Source organism: Cryptomeria japonica, unplaced genomic scaffold (genome assembly GCF_030272615.1).
Source record: "Cryptomeria japonica unplaced genomic scaffold, Sugi_1.0 HiC_scaffold_288, whole genome shotgun sequence".
Taxonomy (NCBI): domain Eukaryota; kingdom Viridiplantae; phylum Streptophyta; class Pinopsida; order Cupressales; family Cupressaceae; genus Cryptomeria; species Cryptomeria japonica.
The window spans coordinates 126973-147599 of NW_026729110.1; the positions used below are offsets into that span (position 1 = coordinate 126973).

At 35.0% G+C, this 20627-nt stretch overlaps 2 protein-coding genes across 2 annotated transcripts; both read right to left on the minus strand.

Moving 5' to 3' along the window:
* Positions 1 to 6229: 6229 nt before the first annotated feature.
* On the minus strand, positions 6230 to 7424 carry LOC131064064 (1-aminocyclopropane-1-carboxylate oxidase-like). Its single transcript, XM_059215805.1, has 3 exons — positions 7323 to 7424; positions 6995 to 7230; positions 6230 to 6842 (listed from the first exon to the last, which is right to left on the minus strand). The coding sequence occupies exons 1-3, from the start codon at positions 7422 to 7424 to the stop codon at positions 6230 to 6232; spliced, it is 951 nt and encodes a 316-aa protein (XP_059071788.1).
* Positions 7425 to 19126: 11702 nt separating this feature from the next.
* On the minus strand, positions 19127 to 20426 carry LOC131057167 (1-aminocyclopropane-1-carboxylate oxidase-like). Its single transcript, XM_057991353.2, has 3 exons — positions 20271 to 20426; positions 19943 to 20178; positions 19127 to 19790 (listed from the first exon to the last, which is right to left on the minus strand). Exons 1-3 carry the CDS (start codon positions 20370 to 20372, stop codon positions 19178 to 19180), a joined length of 951 nt encoding a protein of 316 aa, XP_057847336.1. The 5' UTR covers positions 20373 to 20426; the 3' UTR covers positions 19127 to 19177.
* Positions 20427 to 20627: the final 201 nt, after the last annotated feature.

Consider the following 20627-nt stretch of genomic DNA (forward strand, 5'->3'; position numbering starts at 1 on the left):
TTGTTGAATAAGGGAACCCTTTTTCCTGCTATGTACAATTGTCCAAGATGGGTCACCGTCAAAATTTAAAACCAAAAGGGAAAGAGGAGGGAGAGAGTCCCTCCAAAGGCATATAAGAAAGTAATTCTATATTGGAATGAAGAGGAGCAGATATAATCGGAATAGAAGGCAAATTAGATGTAGCATTTCCCAAGGGCAACTGGGAAGTAGTAGACAAAGAAGAAAGCGACCCCAAATACAGACCCGCAACAACCAAGATAGGAGAAGATTACTAGCTAGGAATAATTGGTTGCGTATCCTTAGAAACAACATCAGAATAATTGACATAAACATCATTGCGAAAAGTAGTGAGTTGATGACGAAGGGAATTCTGCCACCAACCCGAGGATGATTGTTTAAAAGAAGAAAGGGATGCCATCATAATTTAGTTTTGTGTCGTTACAACATTAATCAAATGTTCAAGTCATCTATGTTACACTTGACAAAGATTTCAAATTCAGATGGTTGTATTGTTTGAGATTCTAGTGAGATATCAAATGGATAGTGTAATAGGATCACACAGGAGGTCGGAGGAAATGGATATAGGAGGAAATATATTAGTGATTCATGGCAGGAGAAGCATTCTTCTCCATTTTTGCCCCTTAAGAAAAGATGGGGATTGGATTTTCATATGAGTGCACTTGATGTATCAACATTTGATTGTTGCTATTTAGTACAAAAGAGCAGCATTTGGTTGATCTTCATTTAAACCATAGAGGAAGGATTCAAAACACTCGAGGGATATGTGGAGTCTCAAAGGAGAATTGTTATGTCATATGCAACACTGTAGAGGGATTTGATAGGTCTAGAATGTCAGAGGAATGTTTCTCTCTAATTATACAAGTAGGTTTGGGAAAAGCTACGCCGTTTCATGTTGTGTAGAGGTTTGTGGGTTCTATAATTAGGAGATCCGTTCATGGAGCTAGTCTCGTGTTTCCTGTGTCAGTGAGGATTATTCGTGAAGGTGATTCATCAAAGTATCGATAAGGGTTGTGTTAAACTCTTACAATGCACAAAACTCACTGGGATAAATCTAATAGGGGATAATTTTGTATTATTATATTACAAATTATTTTTTAGTATGATTTTTCAATAATTAATTAAAAATTGGTTAGTAGGTTATTTTGGAAGTTACGTTCCCATTGGTGGTTATACGTGAAATATATGGTTTCAAAAGACTAACGTGCATGCATGTATTAACATGCTAAAGAATCCTAGATAGATTAATATCTTTTTATTTCTACAACGACAGTGTGATTTGGTGTTATATGTGTTGGCTTTGCCATTGTAGATTTCCCTACCCACAAAGAATGTCTTCAACATCTATGCTAAAGAGAGAAGAACTATAGGCTAAAATCAACAAAAAAGTGTTATCTAGTGGATTGTAGGGTACAAGCAAGCGATTGATGAAATCTCGTTGGATTGTGCGAATAGAGAACAACAATAGAATTTATTAGAATAAAATCATGATGCAAAATATGTCAAAAAACTATTAATATACCCAGTGCCATTTTCTATCCCTTGAGGTTTCTTGTAATTGACGAGGCATTCTAACAATGGAACCAAAATACAATAGTTACAATTAAACCGCAATCAAATACTATCCACACTCATATTTTGATTGATGCTAATTACTTAAGTATGAGTGTTAAAGTGGTTGAATATAAAATACTCTACATCTAAAGTGTTTTGCAATTTCATTGATGAAATGATACCGATAATTTTCAAGGTTACTTAGACAATATTAATTGATAATTATAAAAACAATTCTGCTTCAAACATATCTATGTTTTGTATTATTATATGTAGCCTTGCATATTTAAATTCATTGGCTTACACCCACAGGGTAATGATCACGAAACAAAAATCTCACAACCATTATGCTCAAGATAGTAAATGATAATAACAAAAAATAGGAAAAAAAAAGGATATTTGATGTTCTTGGGGTAGACACAATCACAATAGAAAGAGATCACAGTTTTTCAAATTAAAATTGCTTATGAGACCGGTAGTAAGCTTCATATACCATTGAAATTTGTTGGAATACGAATAGCAACTGTCATCAAAGATTAGTAATTTGAATAATCATTAGGGAAAAGGGATCACATCTTTGACTAGGAAAGAAGAGATAAAGAAAATAGCGGTAGACAAGATTAAAAATATTAAGAACATTTTAAATAAATGTTTAATGGAAGAGATTAGAATAGAGAGTTTGTAGTTAGGGACTTTGTGTTATTACGAGATAAGAGAAGAGAACTTAGAGGTAGTCATAGGATGTTTGATTATCTTTGCATGGTCCAAATCGAAATCCATAAACATTTTTCTAGAATCATCTATTAATTGACATATCTTGGTGTTACTCAAATTCCCTCCCCTTATAATAGATAATACTTGAAGGTATTCTAATAGTAAAATAGGTCGTGTCATGTAGTACACCATAGGCGATTGAGATTTATGCGCTTTTATATATTTGTGTTTGTCTTGATTCTCGAGTTTTATCTCAAGTCATTTTTTCTAAATAGCATTGTAAAGTTTTGACTCTACAACACAATGGAATTTACAATAGTTCTTTTGAATTATTTTTGGTTCTTTCTACATGTAAAAGGTCATTGTCGAGAGTATTACATCCATTTGTTATCATCATTTTCACCGTGGTAATGTTTAAACAGTTCACATTCATTAGACATTGTATGTAGCATTAAGGTATTTTATTATATCCATCATCACATATTTACATACATACGATTACAACCACAAGGTCATGGTCAAGCAACAGGAATCTCACAACCATTGTTCACAAGATAGTCAACGATAGTGAAAAATGGAAAAACAAGCTCCTTGATGTTCTTTGCATAGACACAATCACACCAAAAAGAGTTGCGATAATATTTCAAATTGAAATTGTATATATGAGATCGGTAGTAAGCTTCGTACACCATTGAAAGTTTTTGGAATGCAAATAGAAAAGGTTATCAAAGATGAGTGATTTAAAGAATAATTAGGCAAAAGGGATCTTATTCTTTAAAAAATGGAAGGGAAAAGGGAAATAATAGTAGGCAAGTTGAAAATAGTAGGGAAAATTTAAACAAATCTTTAATAGAAGAGATAAGAAAAAAGAGATTTTGTAGTTAGTGACTTTGTGTCATTATAGGATAAGAGAACATAACTGAGAGATGACCATGGGACATTTCACTATCCTTGCTTGGTCCTATTTAAGGTCGGTTGATATTTTTTGGAATCACTTACCTATTGACATCTTGACGTTAAAATAAAATTTTCTCTCCTTATATTAGATAATACTTGATGCTATTCAATCAATAAAATGGGTCGTGTCATGTACTATACCATACCTGATTAAGTTTTGTCCTCTTTCAGGTATTCTTGTTTGTCTTTCTTCTTGAATGTCATTTGAGTACCTTTGTAAAATTTTGACTCTTGAAGCCGATGGACATTGCACTACTTCTTCCCAATGATTTTTGGTTCTTTCTACATTTGCAAGGTCATTGTCAAGATTATCACATGCAATTGTTACCGTTATTTTGACATTGGTAATATTTAGAAGCGTCAAATTCATTAGATAATTTGTATCATTAAGTTATTTTAATATATGTAGCATCGCATATATACATTCATTCGATTGAATGCACATGGTAATGGTCAAGCAACAGGAATCTCACAACCATTATTCAAAAGATAGTCAATGATATTAACAAAGAGATGACATTAGGAATAGGTAGATGCCATTGCAGGGGTGGGTGGGAGGAGTGGGAGGGAGAGAAAATACGGTCTTTGGTGATATTTGGGTTGTCACGATCACATCGAAATGAGAGCTATTGGATTTTTCCAAATTAAAATTAAATTTCTCCAAATGAATAAAGAAACACATAATTATTTTGACATACTCAAAGGAATTTGATCAGTTTTTTGAGATACACTTTTGAAGAGACAACACGCGGTGATACCAAGATGAAAGCACACGCACGGTAACCAAAGATGCACAATGAACAAACAAAACACATGACTTTAGATTTCGAGGAACCAGGAACTTGGGAAACTAAGTTCCCGAGGTTCCTGGGATCCCGAAATCACGAAATCCCTAAGCAACGAAGAAGGATGAAAACCCAGGATTTCGAGATCTTGGGGTGTGGGGAAGCTAGAGGCCACCATAACCTTGAAAACCCAGATGTCCGAAAAAATGCAAACACTAAACAAACAAACAGCGAAACCCGAGAACCTCGTACTCCGGGGTTTCGAGAAATGGAAGAACTCTTCCAAACCCGGAACTCCGAGATCCTGGAATTCCGAAGAAAACAAAGGGAAAGAATAGTCAAGGACACAGAGGAAGCCTGGGAGTCCGAAGATCCGAAGGAGAAGTTCAGGACCTCGGAGTTTCGGGACTCCAAAACACAAGACAAAAAAAGACAACAACACAAACAAAGAAAGAAAAGAAAAACGAACAAAAACAAAGCAGAGCAGAAGGGGGCCCCCAACTCGAGAAGAGAAAGGTTGAGGTGCGTTATGAAGGACATGACAGAATGCAAAATAGTAAATCTATCGAAAGGGTTATCAATAATGAGACGACAAGGGAAAAATATACACCCATACATAAAATAGGCCAAAATTGAGACATGGCTAAATAGGGTGCCGGCATGTATGAAGTACACTGAACCAACCAAGGTAATGAATCCTTCAATTAATGCGCCTTTTCTTTGTGGAATGATACACAGATATGAATATTTATATAGGAAAATCGGTTGATGGCGGTATTGGTAAGGGAGATGCTACCGAAAATAGGCATGCGTGATTGTGCTTAGAAACTCAAGGATTGTCTGATGGATTCGATGGATCAAACTTCGAATCTATTATTATCTCTCGTGGGCATGTTTAGAATAATTTTATATTATATAAGATATTGTTGGATCACTAGATAGGATAAAGAATCAAGTCGTACACCAATTAATTTTTGTTGTGGAATTCACAAGGAATAGAAACTATCCAAGTTGGAAATTAAGGCATAATTATATCCGTAGGTATCAAGAGAATATATCCCTTAAGTTTTGGTATTACTCTATACGTGGATGATGGATTTTGATGATTAAGATAGACTTGACTCACTAAATATGTTCATGCTTATTTAGAATCTTTACGTAATAGTAGATGTTCTTGCATGTTAGTGTAGTGATTGTACAAACAACTGAATAGTAGAAGAGGAGACATTTTTATTTGAGAGTCGACATGTACAGACATCGTTCATCATGTGCTTCATAAATTGGTGTAAATAATGCTCGCCTACAACCAAACAATGTCAGCCGTTTGACCAAATTTCACGACAACTGTATGCTTGTTGAAGTTACAAGAAGAGTTAGTATTTGATTATAAAATTCCTATCCTAGAATGCTTGTAATGGAATAGTTTCTTGTGTTGTTCACTAGAGAATTAATTGTGTTTTGTTTCCAAAGCACTTATAAACCCAAAATAAAGGGTAGGTGGGCAATTGTGGAAGAAAGAGATATATTTCCCTTAAAAGTGTAGTGCTCGAGTATGATAGAAGGTATTGAAGTAGCCATGAAAAATAGAAGGTCTTGAGCTTTTGAGAATGTAGAGAAATTAATAGTTTCATTTCAATTTCTTATGTCTAGTGTGAAATTGTCTTTGCATATTTTGTTATGTTACGTTTAATGGCAATGATGTCTTGTTTAGAATATATGTGCTAGTTATATCTGCATTTAAAACATAACGGGAGGTTGCATTCTTCAGTCATATTCAACTTTGAAATATACTGAGAGGCTCAATTTTCGATATATAAACAAAGCATCATGATTGGAAACCTATAATATTACTTTTATGTTCGGTTAGACGAGTTAACTATTCTAGTATTATTACGAATGCTTTCTATTTTAATGTTCTAACATATGTTTAAACATACTCTTAGCTATGATAATTCTATGTGAGAGAAAAACATCGATAAATATAAGAGTTCAAACTACAACTCAATATACGAATCTTTTTATAAGAAACACTTTTATAATTATATAAATTAACACTTTGATATATATAGATAAAATTTTATATATATGGATGAAAAGATTCCTTAAATGGATGGAATACATTACGAGGAATATCAAAATGGATGGAAGACAGTAGCCACAGAAATAGAAATAGGAGAGGAGGGGGTAAATAGAGCTCTATTCTATTGGCATTCTACATTCACAATCCTCATAGCTTCGAATCGTGGCTCTTTGGCTTCATATTTCTGGTGGCTGTAAACCTGCATGTAGTCTCCAAACAGATACTCTGGATACTCTGGATAAACCGATAATTCATCACCGGTCTGAGCAGTAAGTTGAGATGCGGGATAAACCTTGGCATTATATGAGGGATTATAAAACGATGCCACTGAGAAACGGTTGCCATTCTTAGTGGGTAGAATGTGATGCCATGCGCTGGTGTATTTGCCGTTAGTGATGGCTTCCAACTGGTCCCCAATGTCAACAACTATTGCGTATGGAATGGGTTGCACGTCAACCCAAGTGCCATCATCGAGGACCTGCAAACCGGACACTTGATCGTCTTGGTATAAGAGAATGAGGCCACCTGCATCTGTGTGTGCACGGATGCCCTTGATGAGGTCCGGTCTAGGGCAAGGAGGATAATGGCTCACTTTGGTGCCGAAGAAGGGCTTCTCTCCTCCCGCAAATGCCTCTTTCAGGTACTCTTTCTCTAGCCCCAGATTCAAACTTATTACTTCCAACAGCTTTTCTGTCAATGAAAATATCTTGTTTCGAAACTCCTGGATAGTTTCCCTGAGAAAAATGCAATATAATGTCTTAGTATTTAGTTTTTCGATATCCAGAAACCAGAAACACTTGTATATAGATCATGCTCATATTAATTTTTTCTATTCTATATTTATAGAAACGTTTGAATTGTGCACAAAATAGTTGAGTAGTTGTACTTGAAATCACTGGGTTGGGAAGGCCATGAATTGGTCTCCTGCATCTCATGTATTTGAATAACATCTTCCCAATCAACGTTCTCGATCTTATCAGCGTTATCGCTGTCAAGAGCGTTGCTCAACAACCTTACAGGCAAAGAGGCATTGAAGCTCTGCTCTCTGTTAAGCTTGTAATGCTCCGAGCAAACTTTCTTTACACGGTCCATGAGTTCATGCTCTATGCCATGGTTCAAAAGCTGCAAACGCAAAACGAAATCACTTCAACTCTGTTTTCTCTATAATTAGTAAGTTTTGCACATGAGAAAATATGATCAGTTGTGTTTTTCACCTGAAAGAAACCAGTACTCTCGCAGGCCTTGGCTATTTCAGCCATGATCACCTCTCTGTCTCCTCCGTCTATGTTTTTCATGTCAATCACTGGAACGCCCATTTTCCTTATAAATTTGCACTACAAATTCTCTTGAAAAGGAGTAGAAGAAACGGGCTGCTGGTTACTGGTTACTACTTTTATGCAATGCTGTGGTGCGCGCAGCTCTTTATATAGATGCACATCAGGAAGGAATGTGACTGAGCTAAGCAATTAACATGAACACGATAGACGACTTACGTGGTCTGCGATGCCGCAGATTCAATGAATATGATAGACGACTTATCGTTATCGGCCTGGTCTGCGGATAAGTCTTGCATATAAACGTGAAATGAATTAAAACGTGTATCTTAACAACTGCGAGCGAAACAGAGATTAGGAGAGTATTTAGCTTTTCCAAAGAAACTGTTTATTCTCGGATTTTTGAAGATCTGCTTGTACTTTTTAATTATAAAGTCAATTTAACTCGTTTTGAAGATGACAATAGGTTTTTGAATAATTGATTACTACAGCGGGTGATAGGACTGATTAACCAATCGGATCAACAGAAACTGGGTAAGCAACGAAGTCGCTGCTGGCCCTGGAACCGGAACTTGTGTGGGCTCAGGAGATGCTGGCTAGTGAGATGGCTATGGTACTGGCCGTGCCTTTGCCTTCGTTCCTAGGTCTCAATCACGAACATCTGGATCTGGCTCACGAAGTGGTAAGTGAATTTAAATTATTTAGAAAAATGACCAAGCAGTCTACGTTTTGAATATTTAACTTTTTATTGACAATGTCGTTTTTCTTTAAAGCCGATTTAAGTTGTTTAGAAGATAACACAGGAGCCTTATGTTCTGGACAGCCGATTAATTTAGCAAAACAATAATAATTCTTCTTTTATCTAAGATTAGATTTCTTTTCTTTTATATATATTTGAAAGGGAAGGCCTTAAATCTCTATGCTATCTTCAGGGGGTGGAAGTTAATCTAAATCATTTAAAAGATGACAAACAATTCCCATAATCTGAACAAACAACCCCAATAGTCACCACTCTTTAATACCATCACACCATCATCAAGGTTTTTTGCGACTGAGCCACCCACCATTATGACAAGATGCTCCACTCTCACAAAAATATCTCCCAAACGATTCATAAGAAAAATGCCAATTTATCTTATGACAAACAATGGCTATAACTCCCAGCATTGACATTCACATTTATGTAACCTACCCTATTCAATATGGTTTTAATGCCAAAGGGTTGTAGCTCAATTGGTGAGGACGATGGTGTGTGATATAGAATCCATGCACCAAGGTTGAAATCCCCGGAGCCGCCTTCGCAACAGGTTCAATCCCTTATGGACTGGATCCCACTGTACGTGGCTGCTTAGCCGAAGGCGACTTGTGGTTTAGATGTATGCTTACTCAAATCGTTGTAATATGCTATACAAAGGAAAACATGCCAACGTTGATGTATTCCTGACTTGTTTTTATAAAAATAAGTATGCTCTTAACAATATCTAAAGTATCCTAGAGAATAATAATAACCAAATAATTTACCAATAAAAAAAATAATAATAACTAAATAATTCCTACCAAGATCCCATGGGTGTCCATTTTCCAATGTATGTCATTACAAAAATGTTAGAGAGGTAAATATTAAATATATGAAAATCAATATCCTCAAAATCATTATCTAACCCAGGACATTGATTCAAAGACTACTTATGATCGATAGGAAAACGAATAATCACCAAATTGCACTCGTGCATATATAACCACTACAAAATAGCCTCCACATGCATACCATAACTAAGAAAAATAAAATTTGAACTCAATCTATATTGATTTCCATGTCAAAGATATATTTGTCATCCCCTAAATGTTTCATATCAAAATCACACTGCAACAATCTTGAGCATTTTAATCTTCTTGCGAATGTGCTATCGTTTATAACACTCTCTTGAAGGTCGTTGCAACGCTCTACAACCTACTTGGTCGCCTTGGCTTCTCCAAAGAGTTGAGGTGAATTTGGTCTTGTTATTTTTACAGATTAGTTCTCATTCTTCTCATGTAATTTTATCCATCAGCATTAAATCCTATGTTGTACTCGACACCTTGGGATTTCACTAACTTTTCGACCACACATATACACACTAGTTTGTGACTCCCCGTGGACATGGGATTGGAATTCAGGGATTTTATGAATTATTCGACCTCCTAGAAACACAGAGGATAAAACGACACATCTTTTTAAATCTTCATCTCTTCCTTTGGAGGTTGAGAAACTAAAGTAGGGGCTCAACCATTCATTGTGATCTCTTAAGGGGCCCCAACATTTCATCTCTTCCTGATTGTAGGTTTTATTCGGGGTTATTCAGCCTCACGAAGGTATTATCTCTTCTCTACCTTCTCATTTCTATTTCATTATTTTAATCATTTGAGTTAGTTAATTTTAATTTTTGTATGATTTGGTCTCCCTTGCTTTGCTACTTTAGTTGCTCTTATCTCCTATTTTGTACGTGGGATAAAAACTAGGCAAGCCCTTTAAAGTTTTTGATACATCACAATAACATCTTGGGCAAGGAGATCCATCGTCTGGTACCAAGTTCTTTATTTAAACTGATATTTCCATTTTTCATTTAGGTTTTTATTTAAGAAATTTTTCTTTGGTAATCTAGAACTTTCCATCTCACATGTTTTGAAATCTCATTTTTGGCTCACTTAATGTAATGTAAGTTTAGAAGTATAATGTAAAATTTAACTTTGCACATATGCGGGACTGAGTTAAGGAACTGTTATAGATCGATGTTGAAGAGGCTATGGCATACATCCAACAAATATCTCAATTTTTCATGTGAGTATTGAGAACGTTGATGTTCAATACCATTTTATTAGGCAGTCGAGCATGAGAGGGTGATGGTTGAGAAAGTTGACTCTTCTCAAAATGTTACAAATGCGCTGCGAAGTGTAGTGAGCGTAGAGAATTTTAGAAGGTGACATTAGTCTAGAGGAATATTTTTTCCTAGCAAAATTAGTCAATAGTGATTGTAGTGCCTTTTGTCTTACAAGGTGTTTGAAATGTGGAAGTTTTTTAGGAAAGGTGTCTTGAACTTGCATCCTAATGCTAATAATACAAAAAACAAAATTGAGTTAGAGAACATAGAATCTCAATTTCGGTCGATAGATTTAATATTTTGACTTAAAAATAATTCTAGATGGGTTTTCCTTAGCTCTCTTATGAACGAGACACATATCCCTCAAAGCTCTATCATTTAAAAAAGTATAGCTCAATCAAATTTTTGTATAAGAAGTTACGACCTCTAGAATACGGGCTTCCCAAAATAGAAATGTAAATTCATCTAATATGCACAATAGCCTTGTAAGAGTGAGTTACGCTTGACCAACTTATGATTGCTTCTAGCGCATAATCAATTATTTTTGAACGGAGACAGTGAAGCACCCATGTGGGGGAGTAGATCATGATGAGCTTATTATAGGGGGAAGGAATATGATATTTATAGCCTCTTAAATCATATTGGAATTTTGGCTTTGGATTTTGGGCATCACACTTTGGGTGGTTTATCTCATGGTTTCCCATCTATAATTTTATGGTTTTATACACAGACTCTCCTATTTATTGGGTGCTTGAAATGGAGGGTTTCATAGTGATTTTTGTAGGTAGCTACTATAATTTCTTAATACCTCTTTTTGATCATGCTCTTGTAACGAAAATCTCCCTATAATAATCTTGTCACCTTTTTGATGATACTATAATTAATTCACCCTTTGAAGTTTTATGAAGTTAAAGAATGACCTAAAAATTATAAACAGGTTTTAAAAGGGATATGACATATTCAAGTAGATCTATCTATGTAAAAAAGAATTTGACGGCCTTAAAAGTAACATGGCCAATACCCCTATTTTAGTCCATCATGGTATTCAAATTTATTGTTTTAAAGCACCACGCATCTGACCACATCATGCCGATCATAATTCTTTAGAAAAATGATGGGGGAATAGATTCAAGAGAACTTCTTCAAAAAGCCATTATAAATAGTACATTTGGTTGAAAACACACCTTTTTTCCCGTAAAGGTGACTAATCAGTCTCAATTTTAAATATTAAAATTATATTTAATTGTGTATGCTCTTGATGGAATAGTGAAAATTATTCTTACTAAATAGGAGATTAGGTTCAATGAAAGGAGTGAATTGATTGTCAAAGTACAAGATTATAACATTGATATTAAACCTACAAACTTGGTAGGAGGGAAAGGATTGTGCAAACTCATAGTAAAAAATAAGAGAGAAGACGATTTAAGTGAAACTAAAAATTTCGCACTTGTAGTCTCTGTTGGACTTAAGAAAACGATTCTTAAATATTGCTTACTTCTGCTAGAGTACTTAATGAATAGTTATTTTTTAGTAAGGTTTTAGAATAAATAGATAATTGTAAGTTAGCGGGTTAGTTGCGAAGTTACGATCTGGTAGGTGCTTATATGAGAAATATAAGCCTTTAAAAAGCCTAATGTGGAACAACACATTACTAGTTATCCTTAAAAATTCAAAATAAATTAATATCTTTTATTTCTAAAAACAATTTGTGATCTGGTATTATTTGTGTTGTCTCCAACATTATTAACTTGGTATTAGAGCATGCAATGGTTTTGATCCTATGAGTGAGTTGTAGCTAAATTATGGTATATAAATATTTGCAATGGAAATGGAAGTTTATAGAGGTAATGTTGAAGTGAATTAGGTTCTTGTGTAAAATTTGTGAATAGGCGTGGTACATGATCAAAGAAGAAAATTTTGAATTTATTTCCCTAGGCGTGTGGAGAAGAAGAAATAGCATGGATATTACAATAAATAGATATAGAGAAGGAGGAATGTGCGGCATGTGGTTAGTTTAGACTGGTGAAGAATTGGTGGTTGTTGGCCGCATGATAGATTTGGAAGACCACTGTTGATTTAATTATAAAATCTGCAAGAAAGATAGTGAATTAATTGATGACGGAGATATAAGAAGTCCAAGGCGATTTGAATATAAAGTATAAGGTAATCCACTTTCCCAGAGAAGTAATGACAGGAGACACTATAAATAATGTGTTGGTCCTATATGGAAGCCAAAGATCGATATTTTAGACCTGAAATTATTGATGTATAACAAGGAAATTTAGGCATGGAATAAGTCAATGCACTAGTCTTTAATCTCTCTATTTTAAACACCAGTGAAGTGTAGAAGTTTATACCAAATACATAAACTGATTAAGGTACGAGCAGAATGTCTTTTTTTATTGAAAAATGAATTGTTTGAATATTTAATTGTCATTGAGAATTAACTTACCTAGGGCATGTAGTTGGAGTTATGGCACATATTCATAAGACGACAAATGTGTATGGTTTGAACTGTGATTTTTATGCATTATAAAAGATACACCAATATAGATGTGTAACGAACACACACACACACACACACATTGAAGGAGTTTTAGAATTTATTAAAGGGGAGTATTTGAAAAGATTATTTTGGAGGTAAATTTCATAATTGAATCTTTTCTTGTGGTTAAATAAGGGTATATATTTTGTTGAATAAGGGAACCCTTTTTCCTGCTATGTACAATTGTCCAAGATGGGTCACCGTCAAAATTTAAAACCAAAAGGGAAAGAGGAGGGAGAGAGTCCCTCCAAAGGCATATAAGAAAGTAATTCTATATTGGAATGAAGAGGAGCAGATATAATCGGAATAGAAGGCAAATTAGATGTAGCATTTCCCAAGGGCAACTGGGAAGTAGTAGACAAAGAAGAAAGCGACCCCAAATACAGACCCGCAACAACCAAGATAGGAGAAGATTACTAGCTAGGAATAATTGGTTGCGTATCCTTAGAAACAACATCAGAATAATTGACATAAACATCATTGCGAAAAGTAGTGAGTTGATGACGAAGGGAATTCTGCCACCAACCCGAGGATGATTGTTTAAAAGAAGAAAGGGATGCCATCATAATTTAGTTTTGTGTCCTTACAACATTAATCAAATGTTCAAGTCATCTATGTTACACTTGACAAAGATTTCAAATTCAGATGGTTGTATTGTTTGAGATTCTAGTGAGATATCAAATGGATAGTGTAATAGGATCACATAGGAGGTCGGAGGAAATGGATATAGGAGGAAATATATTAGTGATTCATGGCAGGAGAAGCATTCTTCTCCATTTTTGCCCCTTAAGAAAAGATGGGGATTGGATTTTCATATGAGTGCACTTGATGTATCAACATTTGATTGTTGCTATTTAGTACAAAAGAGCAGCATTTGGTTGATCTTCATTTAAACCATAGAGGAAGGATTCAAAACACTCGAGGGATATGTGGAGTCTCAAAGGAGAATTGTTATGTCATATGCAACACTGTAGAGGGATTTGATAGGTCTAGAATGTCAGAGGAATGTTTCTCTCTAATTATACAAGTAGGTTTGGGAAAAGCTACGCCGTTTCATGTTGTGTAGAGGTTTGTGGGTTCTATAATTAGGAGATCCGTTCATGGAGCTAGTCTCGTGTTTCCTGTGTCAGTGAGGATTATTCATGAAGGTGATTCATCAAAGTATCGATAAGGGTTGTGTTAAACTCTTACAATGCACAAAACTCACTGGGATAAATCTAATAGGGGATAATTTTGTATTATTATATTACAAATTATTTTTTAGTATGATTTTTCAATAATTAATTAAAAATTGGTTAGTAGGTTATTTTGGAAGTTACGTTCCCATTGGTGGTTATACGTGAAATATATGGTTTCAAAAGACTAACGTGCATGCATGTATTAACATGCTAAAGAATCCTAGATAGATTAATATCTTTTTATTTCTACAACGACAGTGTGATTTGGTGTTATATGTGTTGGCTTTGCCATTGTAGATTTCCCTACCCACAAAGAATGTCTTCAACATCTATGCTAAAGAGAGAAGAACTATAGGCTAAAATCAACAAAAAAGTGTTATCTAGTGGATTGTAGGGTACAAGCAAGCGATTGATGAAATCTCGTTGGATTGTGCGAATAGAGAACAACAATAGAATTTATTAGAATAAAATCATGATGCAAAATATGTCAAAAAACTATTAATATACCCAGTGCCATTTTCTATCCCTTGAGGTTTCTTGTAATTGACGAGGCATTCTAACAATGGAACCAAAATACAATAGTTACAATTAAACCGCAATCAAATACTATCCACACTCATATTTTGATTGATGCTAATTACTTAAGTATGAGTGTTAAAGTGGTTGAATATAAAATACTCTACATCTAAAGTGTTTTGCAATTTCATTGATGAAATGATACCGATAATTTTCAAGGTTACTTAGACAATATTAATTGATAATTATAAAAACAATTCTGCTTCAAACATATCTATGTTTTGTATTATTATATGTAGCCTTGCATATTTAAATTCATTGGCTTACACCCACAGGGTAATGATCACGAAACAAAAATCTCACAACCATTATGCTCAAGATAGTAAATGATAATAACAAAAAATAGGAAAAAAAAAGGATATTTGATGTTCTTGGGGTAGACACAATCACAATAGAAAGAGATCACAGTTTTTCAAATTAAAATTGCTTATGAGACCGGTAGTAAGCTTCATATACCATTGAAATTTGTTGGAATACGAATAGCAACTGTCATCAAAGATTAGTAATTTGAATAATCATTAGGGAAAAGGGATCACATCTTTGACTAGGAAAGAAGAGATAAAGAAAATAGCGGTAGACAAGATTAAAAATATTAAGAACATTTTAAATAAATGTTTAATGGAAGAGATTAGAATAGAGAGTTTGTAGTTAGGGACTTTGTGTTATTACGAGATAAGAGAAGAGAACTTAGAGGTAGTCATAGGATGTTTGATTATCTTTGCATGGTCCAAATCGAAATCCATAAACATTTTTCTAGAATCATCTATTAATTGACATATCTTGGTGTTACTCAAATTCCCTCCCCTTATAATAGATAATACTTGAAGGTATTCTAATAGTAAAATAGGTCGTGTCATGTAGTACACCATAGGCGATTGAGATTTATGCGCTTTTATATATTTGTGTTTGTCTTGATTCTCGAGTTTTATCTCAAGTCATTTTTTCTAAATAGCATTGTAAAGTTTTGACTCTACAACACAATGGAATTTACAATAGTTCTTTTGAATTATTTTTGGTTCTTTCTACATGTAAAAGGTCATTGTCGAGAGTATTACATCCATTTGTTATCATCATTTTCACCGTGGTAATGTTTAAACAGTTCACATTCATTAGACATTGTATGTAGCATTAAGGTATTTTATTATATCCATCATCACATATTTACATACATACGATTACAACCACAAGGTCATGGTCAAGCAACAGGAATCTCACAACCATTGTTCACAAGATAGTCAACGATAGTGAAAAATGGAAAAACAAGCTCCTTGATGTTCTTTGCATAGACACAATCACACCAAAAAGAGTTGTGATAATATTTCAAATTGAAATTGTATATATGAGATCGGTAGTAAGCTTCGTACACCATTGAAAGTTTTTGGAATGCAAATAGAAAAGGTTATCAAAGATGAGTGATTTAAAGAATAATTAGGCAAAAGGGATCTTATTCTTTAAAAAATGGAAGGGAAAAGGGAAATAATAGTAGGCAAGTTGAAAATAGTAGGGAAAATTTAAACAAATCTTTAATAGAAGAGATAAGAAAAAAGAGATTTTGTAGTTAGTGACTTTGTGTCATTATAGGATAAGAGAACATAACTGAGAGATGACCATGGGACATTTCACTATCCTTGCTTGGTCCTATTTAAGGTCGGTTGATATTTTTTGGAATCACTTACCTATTGACATCTTGACGTTGAACTAAAATTTTCTCTCCTTATATTAGATAATACTTGATGCTATTCAATCAATAAAATGGGTCGTGTCATGCACTATACCATACCTGATTAAGTTTTGTCCTCTTTCAGGTATTCTTGTTTGTCTTTCTTCTTGAATGTCATTTGAGTACCTTTGTAAAATTTTGACTCTTGAAGCCGATGGACATTGCACTACTTCTTCCCAATGATTTTTGGTTCTTTCTACATTTGCAAGGTCATTGTCAAGATTATCACATGCAATTGTTACCGTTATTTTGACATTGGTAATATTTAGAAGCGTCAAATTCATTAGATAATTTGTATCATTAAGTTATTTTAATATATGTAGCATCGCATATATACATTCATTCGATTGAATGCACATGGTAATGGTCAAGCAACAGGAATCTCACAACCATTATTCAAAAGATAGTCAATGATATTAACAAAGAGATGACATTAGGAATAGGTAGATGCCATTGCAGGGGTGGGTGGGAGGAGTGGGAGGGAGAGAAAATACGGTCTTTGGTGATATTTGGGTTGTCACGATCACATCGAAATGAGAGCTATTGGATTTTTCCAAATTAAAATTAAATTTCTCCAAATGAATAAAGAAACACATAATTATTTTGACATACTCAAAGGAATTTGATCAGTTTTTTGAGATACACTTTTGAAGAGACAACACGCGGTGATACCAAGACGAAAGCACACGCACGGTAACCAAAGACGCACAATGAACAAACAAAACACATGACTTTAGATTTCGAGGAACCAGGAACTTGGGAAACTAAGTTCCCGAGGTTCCTGGGATCCCGAAATCACGAAATCCCTAAGCAACGAAGAAGGACGAAAACCCAGGATTTCGAGATCTTGGGGTGTGGGGAAGCTAGAGGCCACCATAACCTTGAAAACCCAGATGTCCGAAAAAATGCAAACACTAAACAAACAAACAGCGAAACCCGAGAACCTCGTACTCCGGGGTTTCGAGAAATGGAAGAACTCTTCCAAACCCGGAACTCCGAGATCCTGGAATTCCGAAGAAAACAAAGGGAAAGAATAGTCAAGAACACGGAGGAAGCCCGGGAGTCCGAAGATCCAAAGGAGAAGTTTAGGACCTCGGAGTTTCGGGACTCCAAAACACAAGACAAAAAAGACAACAACACAAACAAAGAAAGAAAAGAAAAACGAACGAAAACAAAGCGGAGCAGAAGGGGGCCCCCAACTCGAGAAGAGAAAGGTTGAGGTGCATTATGAAGGACATGACAGAATGCAAAATAGTAAATCTATCGAAAGGGTTATCAATAATGAGACGGCAAGGGAAAAATATACACTCCTACATAGAATAGGCCAAAATTGAGACATGACTAAATAGGGTGCCGACATGTATGAAGTACACTGAACCAACCAAGGTAATGAATCCTTCAATTATTGTGCCTTTTCTTTGTGGAATGATACACAGATATGAATATTTATATAGGAAAATCGGTTGATGGCGGTATTGGTAAGGGAGATGCTACCGAAAATAGGCATGCGTGATTGTGATTAGAAACTCAAGGATTGTCTGATGGATTCGATGGATCAAACTTCCAATCTATTATTATCTCTCGTGGGCATGTTTAGAATAATTTTATATTATATAAGATATTGTTGGATCACTAGATGGGATAAAGAATCAAGTCGTACACCAAGTAGTTTTTGTTGTGGAATTCACAAGGAATAGAAACTATCCAAGTTGGAAATTAAGGCATAATTATATCCGTAGGTATCAAGAGAATATATCCCTTAAGTTTTGGTATTACTCTATACGTGGATGATGGATTTTGATGATTAAGATAGACTTGACTCACTAAATATGTTCATGCTTATTTAGAATCTTTACTTAATAGTAGATGTTCTTGCATGTTAGTGTAGTGATTGTACAAACAACTGAATAGTAGAAGAGGAGACATTTTTATTTGAGAGTCGACATGTACAGACATCGTTCATCATGTGCTTCATAAATTGGTGTAAATAATGCTCGCCTACAACCAAACAATGTCAGCCGTTTGACCAAATTTCACGACAACTGTATGCTTGTTGAAGTTACAAGAAGAGTTAGTAGTTGATTATAAAATTCCTATCCTAGAATGCTTGTAATGGAATAGTTTCTTGTGTTGTTCACTAGAGAATTAATTGTGTTTTGTTTCCAAAGCACTTATAAACCCAAAATAAAGGGTAGGTGGGCAATTGTGGAAGAAAGAGATATATTTCCCTTAAAAGTGTAGTGCTCGAGTATGATAGAAGGTATTGAAGTAGCCATGAAAAATAGAAGGTCTTGAGCCTTTGAGAATGTAGAGAAATTAATAGTTTCATTTCAATTTCTTATGTCTAGTGTGAAATTATCTTTGCATATTTTGTTATGTTACGTTTAATGGCAATGATGTCTTGTTTAGAATATATGTGCTAGTTATATCTGCATTGAAAACATAACGGGAGGTTGCATTCTTCAGTCATATTCAACTTTGAAATATACTGAGAGGCTGCATTTGCGAGTCGTATTTCAATTTTTGATATATAAACAAAGCATCATGATTGGAAACCTATAATATTACTTTTATGTTCGGTTATACGAGTTAACTATTCTATTATTATTACGAATGCTTTCTAATTTAATGTTCTAACATATGTTTAAACATACTCTTAACTATGAGAATTCTATGTGAGAGAAAAACATCGATAAATATAAGAGTTCAAACTACAACTCAATATACGAATCTTTTTATAAGAAACACTTTTATAATTATATAAATTAACACTTTGATATATATAGATAAAAATTTATATATATGGATGAAAATATTCCTTAAATGGATGGAATACATTACGAGGAATATCAAAATGGATGGAAGACAGTAGCCACAGAAATAGAAACAGGAGAGGAGGAGGTAAATAGAGCTCTATTCTATTGGCATTCTACATTCACAATCCTCATAGCTTCGAATCGTGGCTCTTTGGCTTCATATTTCTGGTGGCTGTAAACCTGCATGTAGTCTCCAAACAGATACTCTGGATACTCTGGATAAACCGATAATTCATCACCGGTCTGAGCAGTAAGTTGAGATGCGGGATAAACCTTGGCATTATATGAGGGATTATAAAACGATGCCACTGAGAAACGGTTGCCATTCTTAGTGGGTAGAATGCGATGCCATGCGCTGGTGTATTTGCCGTTAGTGATGGCTTCCAACTGGTCCCCAATGTCAACAACTATTGCGTATGGAATGGGTTGCACGTCAACCCAAGTGCCATCATTGAGGACCTGCAAACCGGACACTTGATCGTCTTGGTATAAGAGAATGAGGCCACCTGCATCTGTGTGTGCACGGATGCCCTTGATGAGGTCCGGTCTAGGGCAAGGAGGATAATGGCTCACTTTGGTGCCGAAGAAGGGCTTCTCTCCTCCCGCAAATGCCTCTTTCAGGTACTCTTTCTCTAGCCCCAGATTCAAACTTATTACTTCCAACAGCTTTTCTGTCAATGAAAATATCTTGTTTCGAAACTCCTGGATAGTTTCCCTGAGAAAAATGCAATATAATGTCTTAGTATTTAGTTTTTCGATATCCAGAAACCAGAAACACTTGTATATAGATCATGCTCATATTAATTTTTTCTATTCTATATTTATAGAAACGTTTGAATTGTGCACAAAATAGTAGAGTAGTTGTACTTGAAATCACTGGGTTGGGAAGGCCATGAATTGGTCTCCTGCATCTCATGTATTTGAATAACATCTTCCCAATCAACGTTCTCGATCTTATCAGCGTTATCGCTGTCAAGAGCGTTGCTCAACAACCTTACAGGCAAAGAGGCATTGAAGCTCTGCTCTCTGTTAAGCTTGTAATGCTCCGAGCAAACTTTCTTTACACGGTCCATGAGTTCATGCTCTATGCCATGGTTCAAAAGCTGCAAACACAAAACGAAATCACTTAAACTCTGTTTTCTCTATAATTAGTAAGTTTTGCACATGAGAAAATATGATCAGTTGTGTTTTTCACCTGAAAGAAACCAGTACTCTCGCAGGCCTTGGCTATTTCAGCCATGATCACCTCTCTGTCTCCTCCGTCTATGTTTTTCATGTCAATCACTGGAACGCCCATTTTCCTTATAAATTTGCACTACAAATTCTCTTGAAAAGGAGTAGAAGAAACGGGCTGCTGGTTACTGGTCACTCCTTTTATGCAATGCTGTGGTGCGCGCAGCTCTTTATATAGATGCACATCAGGAAGGAATGTGACTGAGCCAAGCAATTAACATGAACACGATAGACGACTTACGTGGTCTGCGATGCCGCAGATTCAATGAATATGATAGACGACTTATCGTTATCGGCCTGGTCTGCGGATAAGTCTTGC